We start from the raw sequence: 19,827 nt of genomic DNA, 5'->3' as shown, positions 1-19,827 counted from the left end.
CCACTGCATCTTAAGTATCCAACTCTATCTAATAAGGCAGACTTTTCTGTGTCTGATAAAAAGTTGAAATATAACCCAACAGCCATGCACCACCACGAGTGACTGTTCACATCAAGAGCTACACTACTATAAAGAAGAAATCCCTTCTAGTCTGCCGAGGTGCATAACATGTCTGAGCACTTAATTTACCCTTTGGAAACTGAGCAAACAGAAGGCTGGCATTAATTACAAATCCTTGCTGAAGATGCTTTCCCTGACTTACCCTTAAGCAGTGCTAACAGGAATAGCAGTGATGGTGATGAGAATGATACCAGCAATAGCCTAATTTACAGTGTCAGTCATGTGAACTTCTGAGGCACTCTCTCTGATTTTACAATAATCCTAAAAATTAATTATTATCCATGAAGGAGAAAAATGAGACTTAAAGTACATAGAGAAAACTACTCAAACTCATCTTGGCAGAAAATGATAGATCTGACACTTAAACTTAGAATGATTCTCAATGTTTCAGAGGGGAAAGTGTGTGTGTGTGTGTGTGTGTGTGTGTGTGTGTGTGTGTGTGTGTGTGGTAGAGAGAAAATAATAAAGCAAATACTGTAAAATTTACAAGACTGTGCACCTCCCAGATGATATACATATACTTTGTTATTAAAACTTTTCTGTTATTTTGCAATTACATCAAAATAAACATTTAAAAAAATTCTAACTCTTTGTGGGTACAAACATTCATTTTGTCAGAAACTCTGCTAATCAGCCAAGAGTTACCACTAGTCAGTGATCTTACACACCCAGGTCTTCCACTTCCCTAATTAATGCTGTCACAGTTAGCATAGACTCCTTATTAAAAAATAAATGATTAGCAATGAGACTTTAGAAAGTTTACAGTAAGTTAATCTTTATGTTTTGAAAAGTATAAACAAAATTAATAGTAAAATAGCTTTAGAACAATAGTTTTTACGATAGCATGAATTCAAAATGCTAGCAAATGTTATTATCTAAATCTCAAAAAAAAAAAAAAAGAATTTAAGAAATCAGGCAGAAATAGTACTTAGCTGTATAAGTTCTTAAATCAAGACATAACTTTACTTCCATCTAATATGCACTTGCTTTATTTAACAACAATGCAGATACTCACCATTTCTTTCCTGGTTGGACTACCTGAAAACACTACAAGGCTGATAAACTGAAGTTTTGCTTCTACTGGAAACAGTAAACTTGCAATAAGAGGTCACCAATAAATACTTTGACCAAGCATTTGTCTTAAAATTAAAAATAAATAAATAGTGGTCCGGGAGGTGGTGCAGTGGTAAAGCTTTGGACTCTCAAGCATGAGGTCCCGAGTTCGATCCCCAGCAGCACATGTGCCAAAGTGATGTCTAGTTCTTTCTCTCTCCTCCTATCTTTCTCATAAATAAATAAAAAATTTTAAAAAATAACTACAACAATAAAAAACAAGGGCAACAAAAGGGAATAAATTTTAAAATAATAATAATAAATAAATCAAAGTCACATATACACCCATTTTAAATGAGACTATCTGGAAGACATGCTGGTAACACCCTTTTAGACTCTGAAACATACCTGCTTTGTCTTGGACTGTCCCTTTCACCCCTGCTGTTGTCATGGGCTGCAGTACAGCTGCAGCAGTGGAAGCCTGGGCTGACTCTCTGGTGACTGCAGAATTCTGGCCTCCTCCACCAGCAGCATTCACATTAACAGTCCGTTTGTTCACAGTTGTCGGCTTATTCGAACAGCCTTTATTTAAACTTGACTGAAATATAATGGAAAATTAAAAGCTCAGATTTCTAATGCTCTATATGATACATTAATATTTAATAAATTCCCTGTTAGGTTTTTTTTTTTTTAAATTTTCCCCCTTATAAAGCTTTAAGTTTGTTGGCATAAAGGAGTTTACTTCTGAACAAGGAAGAAAGGAAGGAAAAAAATAAAATAAGCAGGGCATTTTAAAATATTTTTAAAAGGAAATAAGACATAAAATTTTAAAAATAGTTTAAAAACTATCAAATGACTGTACAAAAATTGTTTGAAATGCATTTACATAAAAATGTAGAGCAAATTTATAGCAAAACTACATTGTGCCTAATTAATGACACAGAATTCCCATATTGAGATAAACTTATTAAAGTGAAAAATGCCCCCCAACTCCCAAAAGCAGTCTTACCTTAGAAAGAACAGTGGGGTACTGAAATGCTATACACTGCACAGATGTCTTGTGAGCACTGATGGTTTTCACTGGTGATTTCAACATTCTCAGGTCATATTGATGTAGCTTCCCATGGGAAGATCCGATCACCAGAGTGGCTCCATCAGGCATGAAATCTACTGCAGTCAGGGGAGTGTCAGCCACTAAAGTTTTCAACTCTCTTTGGAAAGAAAAACAAACTATCGGTTGACTGTCTACGTGCATGTAAGCTCTAATGACACATAAATGTATGTATGTGTCAACAAGACCATTACTCGGAATTTTACAAAGAATACAGACATCCCAAATATTTGCTGGAAGCAGACATGTAAGTTGTACGTAGAGCTATTTCTAATGCGACGGCCAGCAAGGGATCTGCTCGACTCTCATTCTGTTTCTAGTCACTGCCGGTGGGCACACTCTACACCTTCTGGAAGCAGCATGTTCCTTTGAGTCATTATTATTTTGACAAAGAAAGAGACACAATTCTTAGGGGTTTCACTCCATAGACAAAGGCTCCGGCATAATGGAGGTTTTCCATTTACTGATCTGATGAGGTCTCAAGAGAACTATGAGCTTTCACCAGGGAGCAGATGTCACTTGGCTCTAACTGAGCATCCCGTGACCAAAAATCTCACTGAGACCATGGGGCTTGACCCTCAGGAAGCTAAAACAGAAACAAGGGTCTGGTCTGTTGATGCTGGGCTACTTACTGGAGTGGCTGACAAAGAGACAAAGGTTAATGGATGCTTGGGATTCTCAGCAAATCATTTTAAAGAGTAAAATGGGAAAGAAGAGAAGGAAGTAAAGGTGGACTTTTAACGAGAGAGATCTTTCTCTGCTGCTTCTTCTAGCGTTTGCCCTTCTTCCGTAGCCAGTCAACAGCGTCAGGTTGAGCCTGATGTCAAGTTTCGAGACCTCCTTTGAATCTGGAGAGGCGGCAGTCGTTGACTATGTGGGTCATAGTCTGTCTGGAGCCGCAGGGGCAGTTCGGGTCGTCTCTGGCTCCCCAGCGATGGAACATAGCGGCGCACCGGCCATGGCCTGTTCGATAGCGATTGAGGAGGGCCCAATCATAACGTGCCAGGTCAAAGCCGGGTTGACGCTCGCAGGGGTCTGTGATGAGGTGTTTGTTCTTGACCTCAGCTGACTGCCAACTCTGTTTCCAAGAGACTGGAACAGAGAAGTTCAGTGTAGGCGTAGGGGACCAGATTGGGTGACGAGACGATCTTTCTCTAATAGTCACATACTCATTTCCTTCCATGTGACTTTACATACTGAGGTCTCTCTTGGATTTTCTTTTTTAAGCTAACTGAGCACCTCTCTAACTTTAAGATAAAGAGACACAATGGGCTTGACGTTCCAATTTTATATATTCCATAGTTCTACATCAGGGGTTCACAATTTTGTCTTTGAATTCCCTGGAGATAGCTTAAGTTGTCACACATGGGCAAGTGTTACCTGATGTGCTACCTGAGGTCAAGGATGCTGCCAAGTGGCCCACAGTGCTCAGGACAAGCCCCACTATCAAGAATGACCTTGATCTGCTGGTCGCTTAGAACCCTGCTTTCGATAAGAATCACATGACTCAAGGTTTATGTATCTGATCATATCTTGAAAAAGAATGTGTGTGCTAAATAAAGGTGTGAAAGTACTGGCACTCCCAATTCCGGAGTACTTATCTCTAAAGATAGAAACAGAACGGCAGAAGGCAGGGAGCAGCCCAGGGCACCGAGGCGTCCTTCAATGCACGGAGGGACCTGGCTCAGAACTGGGCTGAGCACATGGCAGCACTGTGCACTCTGTCCATGGGAGCCAGTTTGGTGACCCAAAAAGTATGCTGAAAGAATGCCCATGCCCTGTCACTGCTTGTTTGCTTTTCTGCATAGGAAGAGAAGGGAGAACATTGTCGCACAGGATACTCAGTACACACACTGAGCCAGAGGGCCACAGAAATGACAAGTATGTGTGGTCATGAGCTGACATAAAGGAAAGCACACCATACTTACTTCTTACTTGAAGTGTCATAAAGAATGACTTTCTTGTCCAGCCCTATCGTTACAAACAGCAGTTCGTTGACAGGAGAAAAACAGATGCCTGAAGCCGGAGCATTGTGCTTACTGCCAAAGTTATGGTATGGACTCTGACTATTCACATCCCAGAGAGTTACTACTCCGTTATCCGAAACACTGCCCAGTAGAGACTTCTTGAATGAGGAGTACCTCAGTTGCCGGACAGACTGTAAAAGTAAGAATACCTCTTATGTAGTCTCTGTCAGCCATCCAAAGAATGTTTCATATGCACAGTATAAACAGTGGCCAACCATACCTCACATGAGACTCAGAGCTCTGCTTTAGAGAGATAGGTCTCAGTCATCACGACTAATAATGATCAAGCAGATGATCCCAAAGCATACTGATATCCCAGTAACTAGGTATGTGTCATGATTTTACAGATCACGTCACAATGAAATTGATTCCATTAATACATCGGTGTTAGAAAACCCACAAAAAAGAAAAAAAAAAGTGACAATCACAGACAAACCACAAACAAGTATCAGAGAATTCTGGGAAAGAACAAATGAGACTCCATTCATCTGGTGTGCTAGCAATTCAATACTTGAAGCCAATCAAAAATCAGATGCGGGGGGGGGGGGGGAGGGGGCGCCTGGCAACACGCGAGAGAGACCAGGACGAGCTGTCTCCATTCTTTAGAGACTCAGCCTGAGGCCAAGGCAGGCTCTTCTCTAACCTCCCATGTCTGCCGGGTACTCCAGTTGCTGCTGGAACAGAATAAAGAGATATCTAGTTAGAGTAAAAGGGTCCTGGGTTAAAACTGATGGACTCTGGAGACTTCTGGAGGCATGGCTATGGAGTAGGACTTTGAAATGGTTCTTCCCAACCTGTTTTGGGATTATCATTTATTGTAGTAAGAATTAAGTATTTTATATCTAAATCAGTTGCTCCCTACAAAAGGACAGCAATATAGACATACAGAGAAGTTAAGTATTAAGTAAACTCTACAGGAGTGGGAAAGTGGATGTAAGACACCCATGACCAGCTGTTGCCTTTCAGAGGCAGGCGACAGCAGGCTCTGCAGACAGACAGCAGCGTCTCATGCAGAGGCCAGATCAGACCAGCATGAAGGCTGGCACTCCATGCCTAATGTCTCTGGACACAGTCTGACGTGAAGCATGCCGAGGTGCTGTTCTTTGCGTTGATTAGGTTGGGATCAGCAGATGCAGTATCATATGGATCGACCTGCCAACGCCCATGTTCAGTGGGGAAGCAGTTGCAGAAGCCAGACCTTCCACCTTCTGCATCCCACAGTGATCCTGGGTCCATGCTCCCAGAGGGATAAAGAACAGGAAAGCTGTCAGGGGAGGGGATGGGATACGGAGCTCTGGTGGTGGGAATTGTGTGGAATTGTACCCCTCTTACCCTATGGTTTTTGTCAGTGTTGCCTTTTTATAAATAAAAATTAAAATAAAAAAAAAAAGACCAACCTCTCTGCTAACAACACATCATCAATTTCTCAACTTTAAATGTCTATTAAATCACCTCTTTAGAGGATTATCAAGACCTTGATACTGGATCAATGTTCTATGGCCCTGGGTAAACAAAGTAGTAATCCAATCATATATTTGAAATAAAAATTAATTCATGGTAGTCGGGTGGTAGCGCAGCGGGTTAAGTGCCCGTGGCCCAAAGCGCAAGGACCGGCATAAGGATCCTGGTTCAAGGCCCCGGCTCCCCACCTGCAGGGGAGTTGATTCACAGGCAGTGAAACAGGTTTGCAGGTGTCTGTCTCTCTCCCCCTCTCTGTATTCCCCCCCCTCTCCATTTCTCTCTGTCCTATCCAATAACAATGACATCAATAATAACTACAACAATAAAACAATAGGGGCAACAAAAGAGAATAAATATTTTTTTAAAAAAATTAAAAAATAAAAAATTAATTTATTTTGTTATCAGTGGCATATACAAAGTGATTATCTTGTCCTAGTCAAAAAAAAAAACTTATTGCGAGTCAGGCAGTAGCACAGCAGGTTAAGCACAGGTGGCGCGAAGCACAAGAACCAGCATAAGGATCCCGGTTCGAGTCCCTGGCTCCCCACCTGCAGGGGAGTCGCTTCACAGGCGGTGAAGCAGGTCTGCAGGTGTCTATCTTTCTCTCCCCCTCTCTGTCTTCCCCTCCTCTCTCCATTTCTCTCTGTCTTATCCAACAACAAGACATCAATAATAACTACAACAATAGAACAAGGGCAACAAAAGGGAATAAAGAAAGAAAAAAAGTTATATATTCAAGAAGTTTTGGCAAAGAAAAGCCCAGTACAGTTACCTATAATGCATTTTTTTTCTTACAGTTATTATTGAATACAAAGGTATATGCTTGTGCAGAAAGGAGTCTATCAGACAAACTTTACCAAATGAGCACAGCTGTGACCTGATAAAACTATCTATGAGGGGCTCAAGCAGTGGCACCCCATCAAGCATAGGTCACAAGGAAACTCAAGGACCCCAGTTCAAAAAGCTGTTCTGAACACATGTTCTGAACAATGAGCCCCCAGCAATAAAAAAAAAAAAAAAGGGACGATCCTGAAATAAAAATGTTACAGCAGTATGCCTGAACTTCTCAGATGAATGCGAGTCTGCCACTAAATCAATGAACGAGAGTTTGTATACTCCAAAGAAAAAGTAAGGAAAAAAAAAAGCCATGTGGAACTCCGGAAACTATGAACTGACAGTTCTCACCGTGATCATAAAAACTTGGGAGAATACCTAGAACACTGTAAGAATGTTGAGACTGACCATGACAGTTGATCCATGAACTACTCTACAGGCTATTCAAAGTACAATGTTAGAAAAGAGCATCATAATACCTGGGACACAGCACGCATGAGGAAAAGGTGGAAAGCTAGATCAACAAGCCAGCTGTAACATTCAGGAGACACATCTATGTACAGAGACACTTCATGAAGACATTCCTCATATAAATCCCCACTAAGAAGTGTGGAAGAGAAAACCAGAAGCAAAAGGTCAGCCTTGAATGACAAGTACACAATGATGCAGACCTTAAGCTTCCCGTGGCAATCTGTCCTTCACCGGACTACTCGTGGACAAAATATATTAAGTCACCCAATTACAAACAAATGCTAAGGACATATATTGAGAGAATCAAGGTTGTAACATCAAGCAAAATATCAACGTGTCTATGTGACATACAGAGCCCTATTCTACACATAAAGCTTTGTAGTTAAAATTTTGTTAGTGCCAGAATAGAGGTATAAATTAACAAAACAAACAAACAAAAAATCAGCCAAGTTCACCAAATTTAAACTCATTCTTGAAAAAAAAAAAAAACCAGTAACACTTTTAATGGTGATGAATAACCATGTGCACTGGCCAGGTCGCAGCATTCAAATCAGTGTATTAATACTTGACAAAGAAAATTTCACTTAATAAAATGGATTTAGTACACTGCAATACATTATGGTTCAAATCTCACAGAAAATCTGCTGCATCTAAAGACCATTTATAAGCCTAAGAGAACAATACAATGATTCATTTTTAACTCTTTTGCAAAAGGCTACCACTTGAAAGGCAACGTGGGTCAGCCTGTGTGTGAACCTAAACTGCTAAACTTGCCAGAAGGTGACATGCGATTACAATCTAAGAAGTCTGTCAGCTCTGGCGGCTTTGCAGAAGCAGTAAGTAGGCTCTTCTTCCTTTGCAGAAGACACTGTGATCCACATTAAAATAGCAGCGTCAATTCAGCGCAGACACTTCAAAGTTAAGATTCTAAATATATTCAGGCAATCTCATTTCCAATAGGAAATGCAGTATAATGCATATTCAGTGAGACGCATGGCTCTGTCACTTCCACTAAGAAATCAATTAGATAATTTTAAAGATTTCAAATTCCTGATTATTCACAGAAGCATAATAGAAAATTTTAATTCAATTGTTATATGTGCCCTGTCTACTATTTTTCTCAGTAACATTGGCTAAAGTAAAAATGCTCCACAAAGAAATTGGCCCCTGGGTAAATTTATTTGAATTAAGTCAAATATTTCATAAACTGGAAGCTTTGATAAGTACTTAAATTTAAGAAATGAGTACTTAAATATTTGAAGTCTAAAATGGTTTTGAAAAACACAAGTCTGAAAATACATTTTTATTAATTTTTATTTATTTTATCATCATGATAGAAACAGAGAATCAAGTGAGCATGGGGAGGGGGAGAGGAAGCTTCATCATTTGTGAAGCTTCCTCCCTGCAAGTAGGCATCTGGGGCTTGAACTCTGGTCCTTGCACATGGTAACTTGTACACTTTACAGGCTGTGCAATTTCCAATGACTGCTCAGGTAGCAGTAACTCAGTAGTATGTTTCTGGTCAAATGAGTCATAATGAAATTATAAGTAAAAACTGATTTAAGGGAGTCGGGCGGTGGCGCAGCAGGTTAAGTGCACATGGCACAAAGCGCAAGGATCAGTGTAAGGATCCTGGTTCGAGCCCCCGGCTCCCCACTTGCAGGGGAGTTGCTTCACAGGCGGTGAAGCAGGTCTGCAGGTGTCTGTCTTTCTCTGCCCCTCTCTGTCTGTCCTCCTGTCTCCATTTCTCACTGTCCTATCCACCGAGAATGACATCAATAACCACAACAATGTTAAACAACAAGGGCAACAAAAGGGAAAAAAATTAAAAAAAAAAAAATTTTTTTTTAAATGCTTTAAAACTCTTCCAAGACTTCAACAGTGTTGTTTGTAAAAGAGATATGTAAGGGGCCAGGCAGTGGCGCACCTGGTTAAGTGCACATACTACAGTGCACCAGGACCTGGGTTCAAGCCCCTGGTCCCCACCTACAGGGGGAAAGCTTCACGAGTGGTGTAGCAGGGCTGCAGGTGTCTCTCTGTCTCTCCTCTCCTCTCAATTTCTCTCTGTCTCTATCTAATAATAAATAAATAAAAATAAAAATAATTTAAAAAAGAGATATGTAAGTATGCAGAATCATAAACTGGGTTTCCCTCATGAAGAAAAACAAGACTTCACACTTACATAGGAGCCAACTGCTAGTACATGGCTGAAGTTCTCTGTCTTAATGATACAGAGGAAAATGAAATAACAGGGTTTACAAGTTCTCTGTATATAGACATTTGTTCCAGGGAAAGAGAAAAACATGATACCCCAGTTCATTTTATTCACCTTCTTTAATACTCTATTTTAAGTGAGTCTGAAACACAGAATATGATTACTGAGGTCAAGTCATAACTGGTAACTAAGTGGGAGCTGGAGGGAATGCTTTCAACCTCAAGATGTTCTGGGCCAGTAAATTTAAAAAGCTGGCTTTCCACTTAAAGTTCACTGATCTCACATACCTGTCTGTGAGACTGTTATTGCTATTCGCACTTGACAGTTTACTTTACTGAAGTAAAAGAATAAGAATGACCTAATTTTTATGCTAATTTTATGCTCATTTTTATAAGACAATGTTTCATGCTGAGCATTCTACTTTCTTTTTTTTAAATTTTATTATTATTTACAGCATTTCTTTTTTCTTTTTTTTAAAGAAAGTATTAATTAACAAAACCATAGGGTAAGAGGGGTACAATTCCACACAATTCCCACCACCCATTCTCCAGCATTCTACTTTCTTAAGGAGTGAGACAACTCAATTTAGATTTTTAAACAATAATCCTAATGTCTATGGGCTCAGGCTTTATATTTCTATTACCACAATACAAAATAAACTCTTGGTCTCTACCTCCAGATGTGCAGTTACTAAAAAGGAAAGTCAGGGGTGGAAACCCAGCGGCCACAGTGGAGGGAGAGGTCTGCGTGCCATATATTTCAGGGAGATGTGAAATATTATAACCCTGACATAACACAGTCTTAAAACAGCATCTCCTTACTAAAACAAAATGTTGACTCACAGAGAAACAAAAATCCAAGTAACCAAAATAGATCATAAAAGCAAAGTAATGCTTCCTACTTCCGTGACAACACAGAAAGCAAAGTACTTGTCTCTGATGACATGGAGATGTTAAGATACCCTCTATAAACAGTTTTTTCCTGTTCAGGACTCCTATGGTTTTGTCTCTGATGACACGGAGATAGGAAGATGCCCTCTATAAACAGCTATTTCCTGTTCAGGACTCCTATGGTTTTGTCTCTGATGACATGGAGATGGTAAAATACCCTCTATAAACAGCTTTTTCCTGTTCAGGACTCCTATGGTTTTGTCTCTGATGACACGGAGATAGTAAGATACCCTCTATAAACAGCTTTTTCCTGTTCAGGACTCCTATGGTTTTGTCTCTGATGACACGAAGATAGTAAGATACCCTCTAAACAGCTTTTTCCCTGTTCAGGACTCCTTTGGTTTTGACATTCAATTCATCAAAAACTTGAATTAAATCTAATTTGGGGGGTGACAGTCAAAGTCCCAATACACTTCATTTACCTTCCCTGTCTTTTCTCACACTGTATGCATTGCATTAAGACCATTTAAAACCTAGGCCCCTTTATTTTGAAGAAACCCAGATGATACCTGATTACTACCGTGGCCAAAAGGAGTACTGGACAAATTAGTGGTTACACTGTGCAAAATGATTTCGCCACTGAGAGATCCAGAAGCAATGTAGCAGTCATTCCAATTATATGTTACACATGTTACTTCATCTTTATGATCCTGAATGAAACAAATGAAAGCAAGTAAATGCCATAGAACTTTAAATAGCCCTTTTTGGGTAAATTTATCTTTTTTGTAGATAAAAACATACTTCTCAAACTCATTTTTGCTTTAGCATTTCTCCCAACTAACTTAAAATGACTCAACTGAATAGGAAACTATCTGGCCAACACCAACTCTTCCCAGGGGGTTATTTTTCACAACCACAGTAATGATCAGGCTTTCTGAAACAAGAGACAGGAAAGGAAGGTAATTTTCTAAATGGTATTATGTCTACCTTCAAGAATTCACTTCTACTGACAAGTAACATTTATTGCAAGTTGACTATTATGAGAGTCCCTGTCCAGGAGAGTATTACTGTTCAGCTAAAAAGACAGAACATTTAAATTAAGATGAAAATGGCAGAACAAATGCTAAGTAAGTGGTAAAGGCAATGTGCTAGAGAAAAGATAAGTGGCATCACAGTGAACTGAGTTGACAGAGGAAGCTTTCTGGGAGACTTACAGCTGGGGTTCAAACCCAAAGAGAGGATAAGAGATGCCTAGGGAAGGCGAAGCCAGTTACAGTCAAGTGGAAGTGGTCAAAGAACAGAAGCCCCAGAGCCACAGTGAGACTGGCACGTGTGAGCGATGATAGCAGCTGCTTCCACTTACTGGGTAACTGCTACCATCGGGAGATTTGTGAATTATTCGGAGAAGCAGGGTTGCTTTCCCATTTTATAGCTGAGTTAACTAAATGAGGCTTAGGAAGGCTAAGACACTCTGCAAGCCCACATAATTACAGTGTGTGAATCCAATTCCAGGATAAGCCCAGAGCTTCTTTTCCTCCTACTGGAGCCAACTGTCTTCTCAGATATCAAGGGGAACACACATTGAGGAAAAGCACTGTTTGCTTTTCAACAGACTGAATTCACAAGAACTGTATTCCAACATCCAATTTCAGATCTCCAGCAGGAGCACAGTAACGTGATCATAATAAAGGAGGTAGTTTTACACAAGAGAACAGGAAATGCCAAGTGTTGGCAAGGGTGTGGGAAGAAAAGAACTCCGTTCCACTATGGGGATGCAAACTGGTTCAGCTGCTATGGAAAACAGTATGCTGTACAAAGAGACTCTCATGCCTGAGGTTCCAAAGTCCCAGGTTCAATGCCCCATACCACCATGAGCCAGAGCTAAGCAGTTGTCTGCTGAAAAATAAAATTCTCCTTACTTAAAAAGAGAGAGAGAGAGGGAAAGAGAGAAAGAAAACAATACGAAAAAAAAAAAAGCAAACACGAAATGGAAATATTTTATGATCTAGCAATGCCTTTCCTGGACATGGAAATACTCACTAGAAGGGACACATGCATCACTGAGTTCACAGCTCCATTTTTCATAATAATCAAGAAGCGGAGGCAGTCTAACAGCCCACCGACAGAGGACAGGGTGAAGAAGTTAGGGAAGACTGAGGATGAAGCTGGACGAGAATCTTGTCATGCAGTGAGAAAGGGTGGGGTGAGTGATAAACTCTGAAGTGTACAACAGCCCGTGGCCTAATCTCTTCTCAATTCTGCAAAACACCCTCTACTGACAGCAGGGCTACCCCTCTAGATAGTTTTAATCGAATTAAACAATGGCTTTGCGGTTTGAATCGAAGAACTTAGTGAATCTTCTGTCATTCCTACCCACCGGACATTAAAGTCACAGAACACCTAAGGTCTCCAGTGCTCGGTCCCTCTGTGCGCAAAACAAGAGAAGTTCTGCCTCCTCTGCAGAGCTGCTGGACAGACCAACACACACGTTATGCACAGCGGCTGCCACTTAATCAAAACCAACTGTTCTCTCTCTCTCTCTCTCTTTCTTTGATAGTAGGAATTGTCTTCCACTATTTTTAATTTATAAAATGGAAATAGTGACAAGACCATAGGATAAGAGGGACTCTCATGGCTGAGACTCCAAGTCCCAGGTTCAATCCCCAGTAACACCATAAGCCAGAGCTGAGCAGTGCTCTGGTGTGTGTCTATGTCTTTGTCTGTCTCTCTCTAAAATAAAATATTAAAAAAAAATTAAAACAGAGAATGATTAAAAGTAACTTCCAGATATTAAAAGAACATTAATAATAGAAGACAGAATTCTGAAAAGAATCAAAGGTTTTAATGTTATTATTTTTATTATCTGACTACAACAGAAGTTAAGTTTTTAAAAAGCACTAGTTACAAAATGCAAATTATTTTAGGATCCATTTTACAATCAGTATATATACAAAAAAGAAATATACAAGGAACGCAGAAATATACACGAGAGAATTAAGAAGCCAAATCCCTAGCTCTAGACACTAAATTTGATTGTTATATAGCAATGCCATTCTCATTTTTAAAGTGCTAAAAACTTCCTATTAACAATGAAATCACAAACAAAACCATTCTCATTTTTTAAAGTGCTAAAATTCTCTATTAACAATAAAAATCACAATTTAGAAAAAAAATAAAGAAAATGGTTCACCCAAAGAAAGAGTACAAGTAGGTGAAAAGATAAGGAAAAAGCAATACCAATAATATACATCGGTGATGTACAGGGAGGAAAAGTTAAGACATAAATTATACTTCAGCAAAATAACATCTTTAATTTCCCTAAAAAATTCCTCACTTCAATTCCGAAGCATTTATTTGATCATAAAAATTCAAAATTAAAGGGCAAGTCGACCACTACTTTAAACATACTGTGAGATATCCATTTCTGTATATTTATTTATTTATTTATTTATTTATTTATTTATTTATTTATTTAAGAAAGGAGACATTAACAAAATCATAGGATGGGAGGGGTACAAAGTTTCTTACCTTAAGAGTTCGATGAACACTTTTTGATTTTAAATCCCAAATATTAACAGTTTTATTTGGGCCTCCGCTTACCAAATGCATAGAAGTTGAATTTAAATTGATACATGTCTGCTTTTCCTATTAAAGAAAACAAAAAGTCAACTAAATTTAATAGAATCCACAGCTAGCTTTCAATACCGAGTCAGCACTCGATAAATAGTTGTTGAATTAGTGCTACAAACATGCCAGTCCTTGTACTAACGTCCCCTCTTACCTTCTTCTTAAAATCGGTCTGCAGCTCCAAGTGAGGGCGGGTCTGCTTTAGTTCCCTGTTTTGGGTCAAGTCTGGAGAGCCCTCAAGTCAACTTCCATAACAGATGGGGCGAGCTTTAGAAAGAGGACAAGAAACCTGCCCAAAGGCTTGCAGCATGCCTCCCTCTGGGAAGCCTAAATCAAGCAGGGCTCAAAATCTGACCTTACACTCTTCGCCACAAATATACCATCTAGTTAAGTTTCTCGAGATGATAAAAATCCAAAATACCCTTAACCCCCCCCTCCCTCCAATCTATTGTTATAGTCTCTAATCCTTAAATAAATCTCAGGGGGGGGGACTTTTACCCCTGCTGTGACTCCTATCCTAACCCACACCCTGTGAAACCACAATAGCAGCTTCCAAGTGGGTTGCCCTGCTTCCACTCCCACTTCCCTACACTCCAAGCTGCGTATCGACCATCATCTTTTAACAGAAGTCAGTCACGGGCTGGGGCCAGTCCGACTGGCTCAGAGCACACTCAGCTCTGCCAAGGACCCAAGACCCGGGACTGAACCCTCAGTGCCACAGAACAGCCCCAGGAACGGCACCAGGGGCATCTACAGAGGTGGTGCGGCTGTGCTGTGGTTTCTTGCCTATGCCTTTGTCACTCTCTGAAACTTTATATATATATATATATATATATCCAGTGCTAGCAAGGGGATCATGCGTGTGTAAGGTCTCGGCACTGATAAACAAATAAGCCACGTTCCCTCCACTTGAGCATTTTCCAGTGGCTTCCCATCACAGGAAGAATAGCTTCCAAAGCCATGAGATGGGGCTTGGCCTTACTTGCCTGCTGCTGCCTTCCTGCCTCCTGCTCCTCAAGTTCCTCCTCACTCATTACTTCTCCAGCCACTGACCTCCCTCACCTTCCTCAGACACAACCCGCTTGTATCTGTTTCGGCCTCAGCAAAGCTGTTCTCCTCTGGCTGAAAGGTTACGACTGCCTGAGCTTCGGGGCACTGCTTGATTTGGTCATCAGGTTCCTGCTCCTGTCACCTCTACAGGAGCTCTCTTTGGGTCATCTGACACAACTTACTAGCGCAGCCAAGTTTTTTCACCATCTGGGCATTCTGCTTACTAACTTGCTGTGTCTTCTGGCAACATGTCACTTTTATCAGGGCTAAGGCCATGCCCATGCCAATAAAGAGTTACAGAATAAAGCCCTAAAACACAGGGGCCATCCAGTTTTTCTCACACGGAGTATGTGTATTTAATACAGTGCTAAGGGCAGGACAGAACGCAGTGCTGCCAGGGCTTTCCCTGCTAAATCTAGAGACATGCTCTGTAGTTACACCAGGTATTCTCTGGGTGAATGCCATGGGAAAGAGAGAGACTCATCCTAAGGAAAGGAGCTGTGATTTAGCAAGGACAGCTAAGTTGGTCTAGGCATGCTCTCCACTTTCCAGGCCTATGTCTCCTCATCTGAGAAATGAGTGTGAGAACTAGAGCTACTGTTCTTACCCTGAGTCCAGGCATCTCAGAAATGGCCTCTATTCAAGAGTAAAGTATTATTTAATGGATGCAGACAGCCTCCCTCACTAAGGCTTACTCAGGTCTTAAAATTCTGACCAAGAGTCAAGTACTACCAAGTATCAGGAGCATAATAATGTTCCAGTCAAGTTACTACAATTCTGCAGACATCATTCCAGGAACTTAGTTTGGTCTAAACTGATAATGAGATTTAAAGTCTGGCTATTACTACAAATAAGTATAGTTTTCTGCAAACGGTCAAATCATCTTTAAAAGATGAAAAGGGGGTGGGGGGTGTCAGTAAAACAGCTCACTTAGTGTGCTGATTCGCTATGTGCACAACCCAGGATCAGGTCTAGGTGTGTGTGTGTGTGTGTGTGTGTGTGTCTGTGTGTGTGTGTGTCTGTGTGTGTCTGTGTGTGTCTGTGTGTGTGTGTGTGTGTTGAGTGTGTGTGTGTATGTATGTGTGTCTCCACCTCTTGATCTCTATCTAAAAGAAAAAATATATATAAATATAATACTCACCAAAAATTGATACACTGAGATTCTAATAATCAAATCCAAATTATTCTGTAATATTTTACTTGTCTGTTTATTGGGTAGAGACAGAGAGAAATCAGGAGGAAAGGGGAAACAAGAGAGAGAGAGAGAGACTTGCAGCCCTGCTTCACTGCAGGTACATGTGTGCTTTTTTAGTGCACCACCACATAGCCAGAGGATTCTTAAGGACTCAGAATAAAACCTGTGGTTGTCCGGGAGGTGGCACAGTGATAAAGCTTTGGACTCTCAAGCATGAGGTCCTGAGTTCGATCTCCCCCCCCGCCCCCCGCCCCGGCAGCTCATGTGCCAGAGTGATGTCTGGTTTTTTTCTCTCTCCTCCTATCTTCCTCATTAATAAATAAATAAAATCTTTAAAAAAAAAAAAAAAAAAAAAGGGCGGGGGGAGACAGCACAACGGTTATGCAAGCAGACTTTCATGCCTGAGACTCCTAAGTCCCAGGTTCAATGCCCTGCACCACCATAAGCCTGAGCTGAGCAGTGCTCTGGTGTTTCTCTCTCTCTCTCTGCATCTCTCTCAAAAATAAAATTAATAAAAATAAATAAATAAATAAATAAAACCTGTATAGAGATGGCTTACTCTGATGGCAGAAGATCTTTTTATGCTAATCTATTATTAACGGAACTAATGAACTTAAATAATGGAATTATATGGCTATTAGAAAAGCCATGTAGCCCGAGACACCAGACAGCAGATGTAATTTTAAAAAATAAATAAATAAAAATCCACCAACTGAATTTCTGGAGCATGTAGCAACTTATCAAATTTAAAGTTGGATAGAACACTACTTTTTTTTTTTTTTTTTTGCTTATTTTTATTATTTTTAAATTGCCACCAGGGTTATCACTGAGGCTCAGTGCAGGTAATAGGAATCCACCACCCTCCCAGTGGCCATCTCCCCCAATTTTTTTTCTTTTTTCTTTTCCTTCCTATTATACTTGATAGGACAGAGAGAAATTGAAAGGGGAGGGAGAGAGAAAGATAGACCTGCCTAACCACTAGTGAAGCTTCCCCCCTACAGGTGGGGGATGGGGACTTGAACCCATATCCCTGAGCATGATAATATGTGCACTTAACCAGGTGCACTACTGCCTGGTCCCCTAGAACACTATTTTTTCAAGTCAGGGAGATATAATATCTCAAATGGCTCATGCGTATTAGGACTTGTATCCTATAGAACAAAAGAATTTCAATGCACTAATAGTTCATATTACTCATAAAAGTAAACTAATATTAGCAAAACACTTCTATAAGCAAATCAAAATGAATCAAAGTAGATTCAAATCATAACTATGATGACCTCATTTCCATGCCCTTGCATCCTGGTGTGGTTTCATAACTGTGAAGGTTGTAATATTCACAAAGCCCTCACATTATCACACTTGAGAAAATTTTTAACATCCAAAAGAAAAAGTTCTGTTTCCAAGGTATAATTAAAAAAAAAAAAAGTAGCATATTTGGATCAATACATAAAAGTGACAGGCAGAAACTATAATCTCTTTGATGTTGATATTTAACAACTATTTGTTAATCTACTTTCACAGGAACTAAAGACCCCAAGATGACTAAAGAGCTTTGAAGAATGCAATCTACAGTTAGCGGCTATGGGATGCTCTCCGCCTCCACTGTCTGTATCTGTCTGTATCAGACTTCATCTCTACCCTTAGCAGGGGTAGAATTTCTCCTCCAGCTCCAGCATCTGTGAGCTGGAACTGATGTCTGAATCAATCCCACTAGATACCTTTAGAAAGGGGCTGACAGGCATTCAAAATCCTTTTCACATTACATGAGCTCATGCCCTATTGTCCAGGTATGTTCCTTATAACTTGGCCAGGGTATAGAATTATGTTACCAAAATATGTATAAGAAGCTACTGCTTTCTCTTTTCTAGATTTTATGTAGGTCCTATCTTATTTTTAAAAGAAGTAGCTTTCAAAGAGAATGTCTGATTGGAAATAAAGACAGATTATCCTGAATGAGAAGGATTAACTTAGAAAACAAAAGGATAAGGAAACATTATGTGCTGAGAGTTTCGTGGAAGTGCTCTGGGACCAAAGCTGATTGGTACAAAGCCACTCTGTTAGCTGATTATCCTGAATCCCAGTTCGGTAAGGCTGGGACGAGGTCAGGAATACCGTAAACACGGTGACCTTAGTAAAGGGACATCAGCAGCAGCCTCCTGGAGGAGGAATGCAACGTAGAAAGAAGAGCCTACTTGACAGAACCCAAGTCCTGATGATTCCTTAGGGCCCAATACTATTTCACCAAAAGATGCGGCACCATCACCTCACTTTTGAATACTATTGTATTATTTTAAGCTTATGTTAACAATGTATTGAAACATCTTTATATTTAGTTGTGAGCATCAATAACCATTAACTCCCCAAATAAAGACAAAATTTAAAAAAAAAAACAAAAAAACTACTTACCCCTTTACCAAGCTCGAAAATGGGAATAGGTGGTTTACATTTGCAACTTGAAACAACTATTTTGTCACCACTGGAAGATGCTGTCACTAGACGGTTATCTAAATGAAAAGTTACGGAGCATCAAACAATTCAAGAGCACCTCCCGCACTTGCCCGTCATGGAAAGAACTCTGGTGATCCAGGCAAGCACATGCACACAGCGTGTAACATACATCAGCTCTCAAAAACGGCTCAGGCTACTAATTACTAAGGCTAATTCTCTCTCCTACCACTACAGGGGAGAGCTCTGCGTTCTGGCCTTGTGATCACTTGAAAGCTAGTTGACCCATGTGAAATACTACTCCACTTTCAAAGAGCAGGCCAGAAGGTCTCATCTTATCCTCCAAGAATGACAGCATGATGAAAGCAGCATTAGCAAGTACCAATCAGCCTTTTATCCATAAAAGCTGTCCAGGAGTTACTTAGCAGTGCCTGCCAATTTAAGCTAGCGGGCAAACACCTATATTCGTCTCCTACAAGTAGGAAGCCTGGTACTTTTCAGGACTGCGATTTCTCTGGCGGCAGGTTTCAGTCTGAAATGTATTAAAAATGAATACCACAGTAAAAAGAGAAAGTATGGGTTACAGAAGCGTTTAATTTTGACTTTGTTTCAACTAAATTTGATTTGAATGAATTACTTTAAATCCAATCATAAATAAGCTACTTTAAAATGTAAATTAAAAATTCATATATCTCACATTAATATAGTAAGTGAAATAATCATAAACACAAAAGTATCTGCAAACCAAAATGCTTAATACAATGTAAACAAGTACAAGAAGCCGATTGTGAGGTCACGGCAAATTACAATGTGAGAAGCTTAAATCTACGCTCTTGATCAGCTCTGTTTCCTATGCCCCAGTCAGCTAAGCACTCTCCACCCACACTCTCGAAGAGACAGCGTCCTGACTGCGTTACTCGTGGGCTCTCTGCAGAGCACTGAGAAGCGTCGTGAACAAATCATGGACTGTGGTAGTCAGACTCATTCTCGCCTTACCACAGCTTTTCTCCTCATAGAAAAAGAAAAAGGGGGACTCAGAGGAGAATAAAACATGGGGGGAATCTACTTCGCCCGCTTCTCACTCTGCTAGTTTTAGAAATCATGAGAATGCGAGGAACATTAACAAAAACTTAGAAAGCTGGGCTCCCTGGCATTGTCTGGTGGCCTGCTGCTTGGCATACATGCTCCGTGCACTGCCCTTCTCATCATTCCTTTGGCTCTGTGCTAAAGCAGCAAAATCAAGGAGTGATGAATAAATTCAACACGACATGAAAGTGCGTCATTTACTCATGTGATTACAATAATAATTAGAAATTTTGAATTCA

The 19,827-nt window shown here is 40.2% G+C and overlaps 1 protein-coding gene across 3 annotated transcripts in view; it reads right to left on the bottom strand.

Moving 5' to 3' along the window:
• NEDD1 (NEDD1 gamma-tubulin ring complex targeting factor) overlaps window positions 1-19,827 on the bottom strand; it is a 38,610-nt gene that overhangs the window by 15,030 nt on the left and 3,753 nt on the right. For all 3 annotated transcript variants that reach the window (XM_007522040.3, XM_060195583.1, XM_060195584.1), the window contains exons 3-8: window positions 18,464-18,561; window positions 13,711-13,827; window positions 10,752-10,892; window positions 4,213-4,442; window positions 2,183-2,384; window positions 1,582-1,771 (exon numbers count right to left, since the gene is read on the bottom strand). In XM_007522040.3, coding sequence (XP_007522102.1) covers window positions 1,582-1,771; window positions 2,183-2,384; window positions 4,213-4,442; window positions 10,752-10,892; window positions 13,711-13,827; window positions 18,464-18,561 — 978 coding nt within the window. The remainder of the gene's footprint in view (window positions 1-1,581; window positions 1,772-2,182; window positions 2,385-4,212; window positions 4,443-10,751; window positions 10,893-13,710; window positions 13,828-18,463; window positions 18,562-19,827) is intronic.

This window comes from Erinaceus europaeus, chromosome 7, assembly GCF_950295315.1.
Source record: "Erinaceus europaeus chromosome 7, mEriEur2.1, whole genome shotgun sequence".
Lineage (NCBI taxonomy): Eukaryota > Metazoa > Chordata > Mammalia > Eulipotyphla > Erinaceidae > Erinaceus > Erinaceus europaeus.
Note: the sequence above shows the minus strand (reverse complement) of the source record. Positions and strands in the feature narration are given on the sequence as shown.